The 18,663-nt window shown below is 33.4% G+C and overlaps 1 protein-coding gene across 1 annotated transcript; it reads right to left on the bottom strand.

Moving 5' to 3' along the window:
• Nucleotides 1-3,768: 3,768 nt before the first annotated feature.
• LOC123558325 (low-density lipoprotein receptor-like) lies at nucleotides 3,769-18,221 on the bottom strand. The gene is made up of 5 exons (XM_053544544.1): nucleotides 18,102-18,221; nucleotides 11,481-11,597; nucleotides 10,855-10,971; nucleotides 7,310-7,432; nucleotides 3,769-3,902 (listed from the first exon to the last, which is right to left on the bottom strand). Exons 1-5 carry the CDS (start codon nucleotides 18,136-18,138, stop codon nucleotides 3,769-3,771), a joined length of 528 nt encoding a protein of 175 aa, XP_053400519.1. The 5' UTR covers nucleotides 18,139-18,221.
• Between the last annotated feature and the right edge of the window lie 442 nt (nucleotides 18,222-18,663).

Genomic DNA, 18,663 nt, shown 5'->3' with positions numbered 1-18,663 from the left:
TCATTTATTCTTAAATGTTTTACCCAAGATCTTTTTATTATAATTTTTGATTCAAATAACTCTTTTAAGAAAAATTATTCTTAAATAAGTAGCGTTATTTTTAAAATTCAGTCATTCAGAGGGAGATAAATTTTTCTAGGATGCCTTCATCTGAATATTCTCCCTCCATCAATTTTCATTTTTTCGAGACATCAAGTTGTAGTGATGAAACGATGAAGTGATTTATTTCAAACTGCTTAAATTGTAGAGATTTAGGGCATTGATGTGAAGCGCAGCCTTTTTGAACCGCTTTCCTGTATTAAATGTATTTGACACATTTGAAAAGAAATAATTTTAACTTTACGATACTGAAAATGATAACAATTGCTTCGGAGGGATGAGACCATGACTAATACGGTTCTTGATTGTTTTCCCTGCTAAGAGACACCACTAAATAACGAAACCATATATGTTTATTCTTATTTTTAAATAAAACAAAAAAGATGGCAAATGTCATAAAAGCGTTATACGTCACCGTAAGTTCAAATCACATCACTTGTAGCGCTTGCATCAAGGTTATTTTACCAAAAGGAATTTTTACCGTAAAGGTTCTTTAACCGTAAGGCTCTTAAATCATTTTGCTTCAGTTTATTGAGTCAATATTAACAACCCAAACTGAAGAATTACGTTCTCAGTCACGAATGTGTTCAATCGCAACAGATTAACAGGTGTGGATGTGGATTTGTACTGATCTAATCGTTTTGTAGTGTCCTTAATCATATGAGTGAATTGTAACAGTTAAATTGATAGTTATCTCTAAATGATTACTTTGATAAACATTAAATCGTACCTGATTTAATCAGTGCTCCTGTTGATATGAGGAATTGAAATATCGTGTCTGTAAATTTAAACAACCATATAAATATAGATTCACTGTTAAAATTACAACGTAAAATTCTTTGACTAACAATTAAGAAAATGCATGCGTTCTTCTAGACTATGATATATCAAATTTAACGTGTATCCTAATTCAATAGGTATTCAGAAATAGATTTGAAAACTATATCTATCCGTTACGTCCGAAACAAACAAGACTAAAACCTGATATCAGTGCAAACCTTCACACGCAACTCCGTTAATGAAACGATGGTTAAGTCAAAATTGGTGTTTTAAGTAAATGCAAGTGTACATGTTTTTGTCTTAAATCTATCTTACGATTATACATATAAATTTAAGATATCTGCAGTGTCTAACTTTCCTCTGCTCCAGAGCGAAACCGGTCCTGATCATAAAGAGCATGGACGAGTTTTACTTGTTCTAGGGTTATCCCATCATTTACAATTACCTTGATTTTCGAGGATCCCTTTGGTCAGCAAAAACTCTGATTCCAATTTGCCATCTGTAAATGCGAAATATTTATTGAGTGCAGAACTTTTAATAATTCGGAGGTTTCAGGAAAATTTCGAGGAGGCAGTAAGTAAAATTCAAGTGCTAAGAACAATTTATAGCCAGATGGATCTTTAGTAAATGTTATATACATTTGATTTGATCCCTCTTACTTCCTGTAAAATAAACTTAAAATGCACATTATGCTGCGCTTTTTTATTAAAATATTGCTTCATTAGATAGTAATGTTTAAAAGCATATTCATGCTGATAGAATAATTTTAAATATCTCTAACTGGTTATACAGAGCTCCTGTCACAGTTGCGGGTTATGTTGCAACAGATGTTTTAGTGGTAGTACAGCTACATACGTACTATTTTAACCTCTATACTTTTGTTAGGTATATGTATATAAGATTAAAATAAAATACAAAAGATTTGCATAGTTTTAACTCGAGACATTTAATGAAATTTCTGTTTTCTATTGTGGATATATTTTTTTTATTTCTAAGAATGTTTAACAATAATACTCACGTGATAAGCTGTTCTTCCTCTCAACTGAAAGTTAAAAAGGAAAGAAATATCGTTTGGATATTATGAAAAAGTATACATTAAATAAATAGATATAAAAAAAATACAAAATTGAAGTATTTAATCAGATTTTTAATGAAATAATTTAAAGTTACTCATAAAGAGCGCCTAATATTTCACTTAAATGTTTTATATTTATTTCAAATATCATGTTTTTAAGAAGTATTACACATTTATATGGCGCAACACTAATTATAAGAAATGAAAGTTGCTGAAATACATTGAGTTAATGGCATATCGAATACAGAGTCATATCGTGTAGAATTATAATAGTTTCACCATGTTCTGTACATTATATACACTAAAGTTAGGCAACAAAATGAAACTTCGCTTAATTAACTACTGTGTCAAAAATCATTGAATTTATTATTTACACATTCGTTTCAATTCATCTTAATGTCTCGTTCTAATTACCCTTGATTTCCAACTGGCATTCCTTGCATGAAATAAATGGGGTTATCTGTATTGAGATCTCAACAAATGTTTAACGTTCAAACAAATGTGCGTTAATATATAAGAATCTTGTCTGTCATCAAAATGGAAACACGATATCCATATTCATCTTATTAAATTTAATTTAGGAAAGGCTTTGTTAATCTAGTATTTCAACAGAATGAAATCTTAATGTGGATTCAAAGAACTTTTATGTCTTAAATAAAACTGTTTTATCGACGAAATATGTCGAATATTCTCACTCAAAAGCTCATCAAATTGAAATTCAAATATCTTTTTAAGCAAAACTGGTTAATCGGTTTCGATATCCAGTAACAAATGCTGTCTGTTTTGAAAGTTTTGATTTCTTTTTTGATTTTTATTTTATTTCTTATTTTTTGAATTGAGGTCATACTCCTTTAATAATGTGACTGAGCAATCCCGTGTATTTCCTAATGAAAACAGAGGAATTTAGCTTGTAGTTTTTCTCAAACATAACACTATTCCTGTATTCTATGAAGTCACATTTCTACGTCTGCGATACCATTTTCGTTATAAATAATTGCCACATACAGAAATAATTGAGTCCACTTTAGACCTGATTACAAAATAGATCATTTCGGAACTCATTTTTTGTTTTCTAATTAAAGTTTGTTTGTTTGTTAGTCAAGAAATATATAATACATTTTTGATTCAAACATAGCTCTACACATTTAAAAGACAAAATTAGTTTTGCTTTTATGTGTTCAAACGTATACTTGTTATGTGTTCAAACGTATATTTGTTAACCAACGACTTTGAAATTTCATTGATAATACAGAATAAGGAAGATCAGTTATTTAGTGTTTTATGCCTGTATGCAGAAGTATCACGGTATGAAGGATCATCTGCCATTTCACTATTACAAATTAGAGTCCATGAAAACGAGTTTTAAAATACATGTAGCAAATAAGCTCTAGAAGAATTAAATGCATACGGTTATTCTTTTAAAGTACTAATTATATAGGAAGGCGATAAATTTAGCATCCACTTTCTTCTGCTAGACAAACTTATCACTTATCATATCTATTTTATTCAGTATTATGTGACAATGACATGTCATGCAGGTAATAGTTCTGGGTTACAAGTTTTACTAACTTCAATGTCAATCTTATCAATATGAGCAATTGTAATAGCTGACTGACTTCAAAGCAGTTGCCCATAACCGTTGTAAGTGTCTATGTCAACCAGATGAAGCTCCGTACACCTGGCTTATAGAATGTATTTTGTTTTACTGAAATACATTCCAATGCTTGTTCAAACATTATCAACAGGAGTATCATCAAAAATAGAAAAGTGTCACATAACCTAAACTTCCGCGGTTTTGACTAAAAAAGCTTCAGCTAAGAGAATAAAAGAAACAAACTTTCACATGGAACTTCATCTGACATATCACTACAATCATCATCGCCGTCACATGTCCATGAGCTCGAAATGCATGTCCCATCATTACACTGGAAATAGCCAGCACCACACACTGTAAATAGAACACGAAGTAAGTTATTAGACCATGACAATCGACCTTTGTCGTACAATTATATGATATTTCAGTATGACGCTGCTGCTAAGAGTACACGGTTCTCCTTACCAGTGAATACAGAATTTACGTACAGAGAATACTTAATGGAACGGAAATTAACTGTTACATGTAATACGGGTCAACTTATATTAATGTTTTGTTTTAATAGCACTTAAACGATGTACATATAATACATGATGAATACTGTACCTTAAATGTATAGTTTACGGCACACTTCGTTAGCATGTAAATTACATTTTATGATTAAATACGAATAAAAAATCATTTCACATTTAGCTTTTCAACTTTAAATCATATTGTCCACGAAATAAAAACAACAGAATATTCAGGCTTCAAATTAATATCACAATTTTAAACGGTCTGGTCCAAATTTTCATTTATCAGTTCGTCAATAGCTTTAGAAGTAATTACTAATGAGTAAAATATGTAATTATCAACTATAAATAAATCTGTCCTAAAGACATAATACAAAAATCAAGGATAAAAACCAACTGGGAAAGCCACGTTCTTCAACGCAGCCTCCCCAAACGTAAACCCAGTACGCAGATGCACAAACACACAAACACACGCACACGTGCACACACACACACATACACACACACACACACACACACACATACACACACACAGACAGACACACACACACACACACACACACACACGCACACACACACACACAATGATAAAACAAACAAATAAAGGAACACAGTGGGGCACGGCCTTGGAACGGTCAGTGGCAAAACCACCACTGGGGAGTTTAAACCGGTTTATGGTTCATCTAACCTTACTCTTATCCTATCATGTTCCAAAGTCACAGGCCAGTGTAAATAAAAGTAATCCCCGCCAGGTGAAACCCTAACATAAGCAAAGGCAACATATATATCAAAGCAATCCTTAAGAACATAAAATGCACGTACTCAGTGCCTTTGCAGAAGACAGAGCAAAGGGGAAACACCCCTACGGGCTCGATGAAACAGGTCAGAAGACAAGAAATCAAAATAGCCCAATTCTAGTGGGATTTACGAACTACCTATCATAGAGGTTTCCACCGTCAGACACAATCAAAGGGGAACGCGTAACGTCCAACTCTCCAAAAGGGCAGAACACTAAACATATGGTGTGTCTCAAAACAGTTGGGTCATACGTCTTTTAATAAAACGTTTAATGACTTTACTAAATACAAACTTGAAAATTGCCATGACCAAATATCTTACGAAGTAGTATACCACATCCCCATAAAAACGAGTTTAGAAATACCTTCTCACAGAAGTGTCTTTAAACTGCTGTCGTATTTTAAAACCAAACCTGCATTACGATAGTAAAATTTAGTATTTATGATAACGGTAGCACTGTTGTCTCAGGTATTAAACTACTTGACAGATCAGCTCAAGCGGAAAACCCATCATACCCGATCCTCTACGTTACAGACCAATGGAATTTTATTTTCTATCAAACGTAATTTTGTTCCGACGAAAAGTGTTTTCCGCCGCTTTTAAGCTATTGCGATTATCTTTGATAATAACAGTTAATATGCTGCTGTATAATTTGATAAAAAGTTCGAAAAATAAAACATGCAAAATAGTAAGAGGAAAATCTGCATAAATACCAATAGTGTAAATTCATATAAACGCAAAAGAATAAAGAATAAATAATCAGCTGAACACAGGAAAGAATTGTATTTGTAAATATTATATTTTGTTATTAGGTGTATTTTATAGCAATAATTGATCGTTTTGTAAATATGTGTAGTATAAAAAGTGCATCGATTATATGCGTAAGGAGCATAAACACATTTTGATTTAAATAAATGCCAAAGTAACAAATAATGAAGTTTTCTTTTACTATGCTAATATTCAATTTCATTAGATACTTTATAAATATGATCATTTTAATCATTTCAACCGTATTAACATGACTATTCACATTGTCTGATTACTATTCTTAGTATTAGTTCAAGTTCTTGTGTTAAACTGAAGCGTACATCTACATGTAAATATTTGATTAGGTAACTAACTTTTAACAGTAATAATTAGATTTCTTACGCAAACAAAGACTTTTTCTATATAATATAAAATAAAATAATAATAGCAGTGTTCTTGAGTGTCTCCCACCTAACTAGGAGGCATGTACTGGTTCTTCCCAGGAAAGACGGCTTCGCGTGTATCGGTGCTATACACCGGGCACGTTAAAGAACCAGACTGTCTATTCGCAAAGAGCTAGGCTAAGTTAGCTGGACAGGCCTGTATCTAAATCTGTTCTCTCGATCTGTGCTGGGGGCTTTATCTCACTCTGTCCCTCTGGTCAGATCGCTATGTGTCTGTACTAGTAGAGGATTAATTTCGCGACCTAAGTGATAATAATAATAATAATTATTATTATTATTATTATTTACCTGATTTATACAGTGCCCTTTTCATGATAAACACGTTACAAGACGCTTTACATATAGCAAACGCAGCCACTTCATCCTCTGCTAGTACAGGCACAGAGCGATCTGACCATAGGGACAGAGTGAGTTTCATTTTTACAATACTTTATCAAATCATGATGTTGAGCGTAATTAGGGTTACAGTTTTGGTTGGTCAAAAGGTTTTCCATATCATCTAAAAGGAAGAATATTTTGAAATGGAAAAAATCAAGTTAGCGCTTGAAGCATCTTGTCCTGTTATATTAAAAATACTAGACAAATACAACGCAAAGGATCGGTGTCCCATGTACCCGGGTAGTTAAGGTTCACTTTCACTAACCTTTGTAAGTTCGAGCTTTGTTTGGCTAATCGTTTTAGATCTAAAGTTCAAAGCTTTTTGAGTTCTGACATTTGAAAAAGATATTTTGCTGGCCGCAGAAGGTCGATAATCAGGTATATGCTCCTGTCCAAGATAATGTATGGGGGCGGCACTTATTACTTGACTATAAAATAAGGAAACGAACTGTGTGACTTCAAACTTAGATTGAAAATGTGCGTTCTGCAAATGTGGCATTTTCTACCTTTTTCAAAAAAAACAAAACAATATTTATTTTTTAATTTATTTGATGTAACGTCGCACCGACACTATTATAGGTCATATGACGACTTCCCAGCTTTGATGGTGGAGGAAGACCCCAGGTGGTCCTCCGTGCATTATTTCATCACGAGCGGGCACCTTGGTAGAACCACCGACCTTCCGTAAGCCAGCTGGATGACTTCCTAACTTAAAGAATTTAACGTCCCCAGTGAGGCTCGAACCCACATTGATGAGGGGCAAGTCTGCGGCCAAAACAAAACAAAGATAAACAAGACAAACAAAGAAAGCAATCAAACGTAAACAAAAGGACATAGATGTACATGAAATGTTTTGCCTTACAGCATCCTTCGTCTAAACCATTGCGACAGTCTTTTACGCCATCACATTTCCTCCAGATATTTACACACGTTCCATCCTCACAGGAATACTCATCTAGTCTACAATTTCTTCGTTTTTCAATATCTAGTTTATAAAAAGTACATGTTACATGTCTAGGAATCTAACGTAAGAAGCAAAAAACAATGCTTTAGTTTCAACAAACTATTCTAGGGCTATGTGGCGTAATAGTTACATTTTGATCCTTCAGAATAATAGCCTTACCTCTTAAAACGAACTGATTTTTTTAAGCAACGTAAACTATTCGAATGGATGAAATATATTAAAGCCTACAATTTCTAACAGTTAATTTAATAGTGCAATTTTGTCAATGCTTAAGAACAGTATCGGTTACGAATCTATATACATGTAACATGCATTAGTCTGCATCTATAAAATTTGTACCTAAATAAGAGCAGTTTGTTTAGTTACAAGTATTTGAGTTTAAAATTAATACTGTTATTTGAAAAATAAACTTAGGTCGGATATTATGTAGAAAATGAAACTGGTTGTTAAGGTTAGAACTGAAAAAAACGTTTGGATCAAAAGTTTGTCTACTATGTAGAATCGATGAAATCTTGATATTTTAAATCTTTACTAAGTATATTCGGCAAATAAAATATAATCCATTTCCTTATGCTTGGTCCAGGCTTTGTTCTACTTTATATGGATAAATGACTTTACGTCATTACTTCCGGTTAATCAAACGTGCAGAATGATCGTAAATGACAGTGATAGACAGAACCGCGTTCTTTATAAATGCATCAAAATATGGTTGAAAATTGACTTCTTTCTATGTTAAATTGTACTCAATAAATATATTGCATATTTTGAAAACAAATACCACCGTAACGGTTACAAAACTTAACTACATTTAACTGCCTTGTGTTGATTCAGAACAACAAAATATTTCAAAGATATCTCTTAAATATTGAAAATATCCTTGAAACAGTGCTGTATGTTATAATGTGTACAATAATGTCAAACAGCATAATTTCAGTTTCAGTCAGCTGTTTAACATGTAACAGGTGACTGTCCGATTTATTTCCGTATCGAATATGGTCTGAATTTAGCGATGCAATATCATGTTAAAAGACCATCATAGTCTGCTTCTAAATTTATATAGTAGCATGCCGAGGGATTTATCTTAGTGCCTGTCATTTGTAACATCTTGATTAATTAATTACCCTTTTCACTTTGTTCAAACACACTACTTTTATAATTATGCTGAACAATGGTAACATGCCTTTATTATTATTATTATTATTATTATTATACCAGATTTATATAGCGTCCTTTTCATGATGAATTTCACGTCCAAAGGCGCTTTACATAGTTCAAATGCAGCCACACAGGGCGCATAATTCAACCTCTACTAGTACAGACACAGAGCGATCTGACCAGAGGGACAGAGTGAGACAAAGCCCCCACGACAGAGAGATCAGAAATCAGATACAGGCTTGTCATGCTAACCTAGCCTAGCTCGTTGCGAACAGACAGCCTGGTTCTTTAACGTGCCCAGTGTATAGCACTGATACACGTAAGGATTGCCTGGGTTCCAGACCAGTACACCTCTAGTTGGGTGGGAAACACTGAAAAGCGTTTCTGAAAATTCCCGAGAAGCTGCCGGGATCGAACCCCCGACCTCAGGATTGGAAGGCCAGTATGCAAACCACTGAGCTATCCGTCCACCTTTGATTAATAAGGTGAAATCTTACCCAGGTAAATTTCATGCAATATCATTTGATTCAAATATTTCTTTTACTTCGGGTTGTTTTGATAAAATATGTTACTAGAAAGTTAAATTTCTACATTCTATCATTACAGACTTTAGGCTAATTTTCAGTCGACATTTATCCAACGTGTTAAAAAGATTATGTAAGTAAGGAAAAATAAATAATAATAAAATAATAAATTATTACATTATAATGTCTAGTTTGCTTATTCGATAATAGCACTAAAATAGATGATAAACGAAAGCATTCTTCATTTCATTTGTTGTGGTTACACATCTACAAATTTTGAATTATTGAACATATCTGTTGTACCATCCTTAAAAGTAATCTAAGTTCGATATATAGCCTAGCTTTAATAAATAAAAGCAGTTAAATGTCAAATACAGTTGTTAAAACTAGCCTAAGGACTACAAGTAATGGCATTTTAGTGCTATTCACTTCCATGGAAAGGCCAAGTCAGTAATTTCCGAAGTTTGGTTAACACATGGAACGGGACGAGCTATACCTGTACATTTTTCTGTCCCGCTTTGCCTAGCTTTCAATGTTTATTTCCTTCGCTATTCTGTTTATTATCTATCGGTATGTTACCCTGTCCTGTATGTTAATAAATACATTGTTTATTTGTATTTAGAAATGTCGTATTCCTTTTTTAATATTACTAGGTAAAATAGAAAAAGTGGAAACTCCACAGGTCACTCAAAACGACAAAAACGAAAATGTTGCAGGTTCGGTTTGATTGAGCCTGTTCATGGACGGCAGTGAAAATGCATGCTACCGTCCACGCCCTCTAGCCCCGGGTTGAGCAGAACATTTACACATGCTAAAAGTACAAAAAACAATTTAGAGACATCCACAGATGTGTTCATACGGCGGTGCATATGGAACCTTCAGTGATACATAAGCGTGTAATTCCATGAAAAGCGGCGTTTTGTCTCCAGATAAAATAATGGGTTTGCCCTTAACGAGAAAACAATGGGCAGAACTTCAAGTTGTATGTTATAACACATGTTATAATTGCCCTAGTTTCTCACAGATTTGTTTTACACTCAGTTAATTAGTCAAGAAAAATCTAGTTCCATTTGAATGTTTCTAAAATGTCTTATTGTACTTTTTCATGTAGGATTTTAACTTGAATTTGATTGGTGTATACTGTCAATTACAGTCACAATAAGGGTAATTTAAATTGGTCATTTATTATATGTTGAGAGCGAATATATTTTCAAGACAGTATTAATCTCATCTTGTGTCGATAACTGATGAGTTTTCGTATGTTTTAATTCATATTGAGCAGGTTTCTAAGAGAAAAATTTGGATTTTAAAGTAGAAGATTGTGGTTTTTCACTAGAATACTAGAAATATTTTGATACTTAATTATTTTTGTTTTTCTAATTGTTATACTCTACGGATATCCGTGTGAAAACTGTTGATTGTTGATTTTAAACTGTGTGGTTTTCCACTGAAGAAAAATAAAGAAGATAATCTGGAACTGTGTTTTATCATTTGGACATAATAAGTAGTACTTTTGTGCCTTTTACACCCATAATATTTTCCGGCATTGCACATGTCAAACTAATATTTGTACAAAATGTTCAAAGTAATGTCAAGATTTCTAGATGTATGGTACAGCTACGGATTTGAAACGAAGTGTAGGACAACCGGGACTTATTTCTCTGTTCATAAAAGGTGACGAACGAAAAAGTCAAATAGTTACATATTCAAACAGTTTTGGATAGCGCTCGTATTGTAGGTGTGTTAAAGTTTAAACGGAAATACCTGGACATGAAAGTTCATCTGAAAAATCTCCGCAGGATTTTGTGCCGTCACAAACAAGACTTTTTGAAATGCATCGCCCACTGGCACAGCTAAACTGTCCGTCATTACATCCGATCGCTTAAACAGTAGATTGAAAAGTAGGTATTTCTTTTTGTTATGAATAGGGAAACTGTATTCTTATAATATATATTACCATGAGTACTTGCAAAAGTATATGTTCTGGAAAAGACAGTTTAAAGACAGTTTTAAGTTTATGCTCCAAATATTTCCCCAAAACAATACGACCATTTCTTCGAAAAACGTATTTAACCTTAGTACTAACGACTCACCTGAATTTAGATCGGAGACTATCGGTACCTATGCATGTATGAAATATTATCTCTATTTTAAGCTTCAAATATTTTCACGCTGTTTTCTGTCTTTTATTTTCAATTATCAGCAACAATGTCAATTTTTCTTTTTAATATACCATTTACGTTGTTTCTGGAGATATTTTCTCCTTTGTGACAAGACAATTATAACAGGAAAACATTCCCAAATGAATGACTTTGGTATGCATTTTGTTATCATTTTCAATTGCAATAGTCATAATTCTGTTCAATTTAAGTATATTGTTTTCAACTTACAACATTCCGTTTCATCAATTCCATCATTGCACTCTTGTCGATCATTGCATCGGTCCTCTAAAAGAATACACTTGCCATTCCTACAAGAAAATTCGTCTTCAGAACAAAATCCACGATCTGAAATATAAGAAATATTCCAAAAGCCTACACAGGGGACAATTAGAAAAATTATGCAAGGTATCATTACAGGATATGTATGTATGGAATGAAAATTATCTATAAATATCAAAAAGGCAAAATTAATAAGAACATATTAAATAAAAGAATTAAAAAAAAAAACAGCAGAGAAATAGATGTAGATATATTTCGGACCGCTGTTGCGCCGTTTTACATAGAAAATGATATAACTGATATAAATCGGGTAAATTTCGAACCGATGTTAATATTTTTACTTCTTTTTCAAATTTGCACCAAATAACTTTGAATTCGAACACTTCTTTTGTTGTTGTTTTTTTTATTATCTTTATGAATATTATTGTATTATTAAGGGAACTCATTTACGTATTTAATATTTTATTATTAACAGTCGTTACCCTTCTCTGCAAAATGATAAGATATAACACATTGAATTATATTTACTTAATAATAATCATCAATGTCTATTCAAAATCACGCTTAATCACTATAATTTACTGTGTCCAAATACATTATATATTTATATAATTATATCATTCTATCGCTATCGCAATTTTATTCAGTGTGCAATTTCCCCTTTTTTTAAATGGAAGGAGGCGGCTGAAACAAAGACACAAGTGACGATCATTTTCTTACATTTTGATATCGAGTATCTACATTTGGTTTAAAAATTATATTGTATTTGTTTACAATTTGTGGTTTAGAATAAAGTTATTCTTATAAGTTTTGAAGTAGGTGATTTCTGCCAAAGAAAGTTTTAGGTTTTTAAAATAATTTGTAGCGTCACCATAAACTGCAATACTTTAGTTGGGTTGTGGGGTTTCGCGACTGCCCACTGCATTATCATGATTATTGTACAGGATATGTAGTATATTCGGCAACCTGATTTCTTATTCAGTGGCCGTCTACCTTGCCTTGTAGCCAGTGTAGCGTTGGATATACTGAAATGTACTGAAATAAACCGGCATATCCAAATGTTTTCATTCCGAAATAGTAGCTCCAATAAAAAAGTGTGTTGTATCGCTTTTGTAAAACATTTACTATTTGGTGACGTGTGGTTTAAAGTATTTCAAAATATTACGTAGGTATTTTAGTAAGTTAATAATTACACATCCGTATAGTGTAGTTTTCTGCGTAATGCCCCAGTCACACATACGGCGCGGATAGCTACGTCTAGCCACGGATAGAAACGTAGTAATTCGTATCGATCCGTACCTCAGCCGTACTTTAAAGTAGTAATCCGTATCAGTCCGTACCAATCCGTACGGCTCAGGTACGGATCGATACGGATTACTACGTTTCTATCCGTGGCTAGACGTAGCTATCTGCGCCGTATGTGTGACTGTGGTATTAAAAAGATCCACTTAATTGAATACTACAGATAAATTAAAAAGGCCAACAGGTTTTAATTGTTTCTTTGAAGATAATATTTCCAGTGACTATTTAAAGCTTGTATTCTCAGGAAAAATAGCTTGCCGTATTTTATAAGTTTGCTAAAATTGTTCAGCTTGAGAGCCAAAGTAAATAATTGGAAAATTTTACTTGATCAGAAACATTACATGATGGGCCTTTCCCAAAAATATAAATAGTTTTCCTTGACAGCACTTAGAAACCTCTGTATGTTTGAAAGTCTTGTCTGAAATGACTAGATGTGAATGCATTTACATAATTCGGAAAATTGCACCGTTAACATTTATCAAGAATCTATTGACATAGAATACACACGCCAAAGTGAATTAGGTAATCTCATATTTATATACGAAGGGTTCATATAGGAACTTCTTTTTTATACTGAATCATTGCAGAAATGTAAGAACTGCTCTCTTTTGAAAAGAAATAGTTAAATCAAATTTAAAAATTGTGAATATGAAAATGAAACTAAAATATATGATAAAAGAGAAGATTTCAATCTGGAAATTGTCAGCTTCCCCCACCTTGATGGAGACGTCCCTCGATCGACATCATACGGTTTCTATATTTCGCAACTTATTTGCAATACAACAGCCTGCTCAAAGTTAAAGAATTTTAATGGTAGAAATCTACATATCACCACAATATTACTACGACAGGGTTACCGATATCATAAACTATGGAAGGCTTTCGCTTAATTTTACTACAGATCGTCAAAGAAATGTAACACAAACCTTAAAACACTTTTAAAACTTGATCATACCCACCCGGTATACTGAAGATGTTATTTATGAAATTTTAAGAATTAAACAAAATGCTTATTTTAATCAAATATTTGTAAAATGTGTCAAAAAGTATTCAGAGGATCCAATACTAAAATCGTTAAGCAGAGTGCATGTTTGGTGTTTGACCTCTCTACAGTTATTGCTACGCTTTCCTATTTAACGTTACGATGACTACTTAAGTGTAAGACCCCTTGATGCTCTTCTCCTAGATCCTATAATCAAAGGACTGAAAGTGCTGGAGGATCGATTGTCTTTCAACAACACAGATTGTACACGATTTTGACGATTAGCATTTATCATCTATCAATTCAGGTATTAAATCGGTAATAGAGTACGTCCTTTTTGAAGAGTATTCAATTCCTACCATAAACCTACTCTGACTCCAATTTCAGAGGGGCATAGGTTCAAGCCCCACTGGGATCAATGTTTTTTCCTTATTTTCCATCTTTTTAGTAAGTTTTTACTTCATTCAACACTTATTATTACTTTATTGTACAAAAGTGGAGAAAAAAAATCATTTGATAAGCGATTTCTTACTGTTCAAAGAGATTGCCTATGAAACAGAAGGGGTAGAGTTACACATCTTTAAATATACTTGAGTTACATGCAGTAAAAGTTCTCTATTTTGCCTTCACTCTTTAGATTACATTCCGGTATTGTGGAAGAAATGTAGGTAGATTTTACTTTTGCCGCAAGGTTTTCTTTTTTTTTGACGAAGTGAGCAAAATTCAAAACAGACACTCGCAGGATTCAACCTTAATTTTTCAATGTTGGGAGTAAGAACTCTGTCTCATTAAATCCGTTTACTTGAGGCACCCTTGAAAAAAAAAATATTGATAGTTTTATTTTGTGTTTTATAATTGTTTACCGATAGTTTGATGTTTCTTTTATCAAAATTATTGTTAAAATGAATTAACTGCAAGCGTTTTGGATAGTGGCCATCATTTTAAAATTTGTCTCTACTTGAGCTTGAGGAAATACCGTGAATTATACAAATTTATAAAAAAAACGGCACGGTAAATGTTGTTAAAAAAATTGCAACACTGTCATGCCATGAATTCTCAGTCCAATACTACCATTTTTTTTTATTTCCCGCAGTAGTGCACTATGTCAAGTCTATATCTGCATGTAGTTCTGGTGTGACTATCAGTGTGTAACATTATCGCATTCGCATTAACCGTTAATAAGTAGGTTATAGTATTTATTTTTAACCATCGGTATTCAAGAAATTACTTGAAGTGTTAAAGACCCACCACGACCTAGTGACCTACATTTTCGTTCCAAATGAACTTGGTGCAATTTATTCTGATAATACTGGTATAATACAGCTGGCGGACAATTTAATGTGTTTTCACAGCTTCATCTGCAAACTTATTCAGTCACTCTCTTCTCGGTATAGTTTTATAAACATAGAATGATAATTATCTTACACTGTAGAAACAAAGTGTGGTCTAAGCTCACTTAATACACGAAGTACTGTGCATATTACTATATTAATTTGATAATATATTTAGACATTAAACACATTGCCTTAGCCTTATATATGTCACTGTCAATTTGTAACTAGATACTTGTTATTTCTCATTTTCTCCATGCAAAGCAAGTATATATAATTATCATAATACATATTAAGTATCTAAAATTGAACCTCAAGCAAGAGCTGTCACTATTAGTGACAAACACCCCCGAAGTGTGCTCAAGATTGCTACACTTATCTACGCAAAATATGCCAGAATAGTTTAGTTATGAGGCTCAGCGCAGATCTACGAATCGCGGGGTCGTGAGTTCGATCCCCGGGAGGGCGTATGTTTTCCGTGAATATAAGATAACAGACATTTGTTTCTTATGTGGTTTATATTATCTTATTCTAGCTTGATTTTGAAACAATTTCTTCAATTTACCTCTCGACTAAAAAAAGTTTCCAAAGGTAACCTTGACCTTGAAGCTAGGGTCTTGAGCATGACACACCAACTCATTATATGGAACAATTGAGACAATAAATTTTAACATTCCTTGATGAATGGCAGATTTATTGACCGGACAAGAAACATACTATGTCAACCTTTAACTTGTGTGACCTTGACCTTGAAGCCAGGGGTCTTGTTCTTGCGTCTGATACGTCATCTTAATATAGGGAACGTCTATGCAAAGTAATTTTAAAATCTATTTACCGATGGAAGAGTTATGGAACAGACAATAAACAGACCATGTTAACCTTTAACTTCCAAATGTGACCTAGACCTTAGAGCTAGGGGTTCGGATCTTGTGCATGACACGTTTTCTCGAATATCGTGAATATTTATGCCAAGTAATTTCGGGATCCCTTGATGATGGCAGAGTTACGAACCGTACACGAAACATACCCTATTAACCTTTGACTTGACTTCTAAGTGTGACCTTGGTCTTGGAGCTAGGGGTCTGGGTCTTGTGCGTGACACATTGTCTCATTATGGTAAACATTTAGGCCAAGTTGTTTCAAAATTCCTTCGAGGATGACAGAGTTATATACCGGACACGAAACGTTTGAATTCTAATTGGGACCTTAATCTGACCTGCTAGGGTTCTGTGTCTTATGCAAGAAACGTCGTCTCATTAATGTAAATATTTATGCCAAGCTATTTCAAAATCCATTCATGGGTGGCAGAGTTACAGCCCGGACAAGAATTTACAAAGTTACGGTCGGACGGACGGACGATGCGATTTTAATATGTGCACCTTCGGGGGCATAAAAATCAAAGAACTTACTGTAGTGTAAATTAGTTTTTCATGAGTTATCTCCGCTGAAAACTAGAAAAAAATATTTTTTCCTTTTCCCTACGGGGAAATTTAGATTTCTTTTTGATATTTGTATCAGAATCATATAATGCAGCTTTCTACCGCAAAATTTTCTCGAAGCTCAAGTTCAGGTTTTTATAATCAAAGAAATTATATATTTCGCATAGGCATCAATGTTAACTTCAATACAGAGTATCTCCCAATAAAATGATAAAATTTGAAAAATCTCTCGGTGAAACGTTTTTTATTTTGAATGTCTTTAAAGTGACTTAATTTCATTTAAATATTACCATCCAGTTAAAAGATAAATATGGCGATTATCCCATGTTATCCTTAAGTTAAAATTCGCGAAAAAGATATATACTTAATAACTAAATAATAACATAATATATTAAGACGCATAAGCTCTAGTGGGCTTAATTTGTGCATTATTCAGTAGTGTACATGTATTTACAACTATGCTTTGCACGGAATGTCACGGGTCAGAGGGTTAGGTAGACTGGCTGTACTAATCACTATAACCTGGCGCTGTGTTAACAAACTGCAGGGAATCTAAAGTGGTAGTATAGACATGGCATGTCGAAACACGGTCAACTTTAAGAATATACCAAGCAAATGCCATATTTAAACATTACTATTAGGGGCCCAATACCCTAACATTAGCTACTGACATTGACGGAACCGGCTACCTAGCCACTGCCTTCTCCGCATGTAAAAATATGACTATTTAATACATACCGTCCTCGTCAATTATTTCTCGAAACATATAATTTATTAGCTTCTGATCTGTTATCCGTAAGCTATACTCTGTGTACATATGAATTAAAATACTGTAAGTAAGTTAAGACAGAGCCCTTTGCGATATTTTGCGTGACAGATAGAACCATAACCAACAGTATTAGCCCGTAATTGCATTCATGAATACTTTCGACCGTTTGACTGAACTTGATACCGTCTATCCGTCACTGGGGATACTCCGTCTTTTACACACTTCACCGTTATTGACAAAAAAAACCATCAACGATGAAATCGGCTTGCCAAACAGCTTACATTTATTAAGTTGCCTTTCAATACTTGACCTTTGTTGTTTTTTGATGTATTTAACATAGATGAATGGTTAGGTACTGACTGAGGAGATTTTAATCATGTCTCACACACATAACACTATGCCTAATCGTTAGGAAAAAAGGTGTTGGTCATATTTTTATACTGGGTATCATAGCGCCTACCCGCCAATATTCCGACTGCTGTCAATCCGATATATGCATGCAAACTGAGTGACACATCGATGAATTAGGCGCGGAGAATAATAAATAGTAAAGTGTTTCATGCTGTTCAAAATGAACCTTCGATTTGAGAATAATGTGTAATGTTCCTAGCGCCGTCATTTCTTACTGTATCAACATTTTGACGGAATACAGGTGTATTTGTATCTAAACGCTACTGACGGAATGAACAATTAAAAAACAAAACAAAAAGAAAAACATCCATAAAATCTGGAAGGTCTAATACATACCAGTTGTTCCAGATAAAATCGAACACATTTTTCTCATTCGCAAATATTTACAACTCACAACTTTCCCATGTCTCGCTATGTTATGTTACTATAATCATAAATGCATTAGCCAGAATCTTAAACAGTCGTAAATATATAAGCCAATAAATCTATTTATGTCTTAGCGGCCTAGTTTTCGCGCATAAATATGTTACTGCAGTCAGAACAAAAACAACAGAAATGTATATCATACTGACTGAAAAATACGTTAAAATTGATGTTCGACAGCTGAAAATACCTTCATTGCAAAATAATTAAATTTTGACGATTAAATTAATGTATGGCACGGAACTATTTGTTTGTATCTACGGCACTACTTTTGTTCTTAATTTTTTCGTTACAGCTTTAGTTGTGGGCTAGACTAGCTCCTAGACTATGATATATTTTTTTACATTTTTATGATTTCATGCAGTGAACTGAGCCAGTCTATATCCTATGTCCAATATCATAGTCTAGTACAATCCGATAATTTTAACATCAGTCCTCTTAGAAAATCTCTAGAATAGACTGGCTTTTGTCTCTA

This window comes from Mercenaria mercenaria, chromosome 5 (assembly GCF_021730395.1).
Source record: "Mercenaria mercenaria strain notata chromosome 5, MADL_Memer_1, whole genome shotgun sequence".
NCBI lineage: Eukaryota > Metazoa > Mollusca > Bivalvia > Venerida > Veneridae > Mercenaria > Mercenaria mercenaria.
This window is presented reverse-complemented; position numbering and strand designations above follow the sequence as displayed.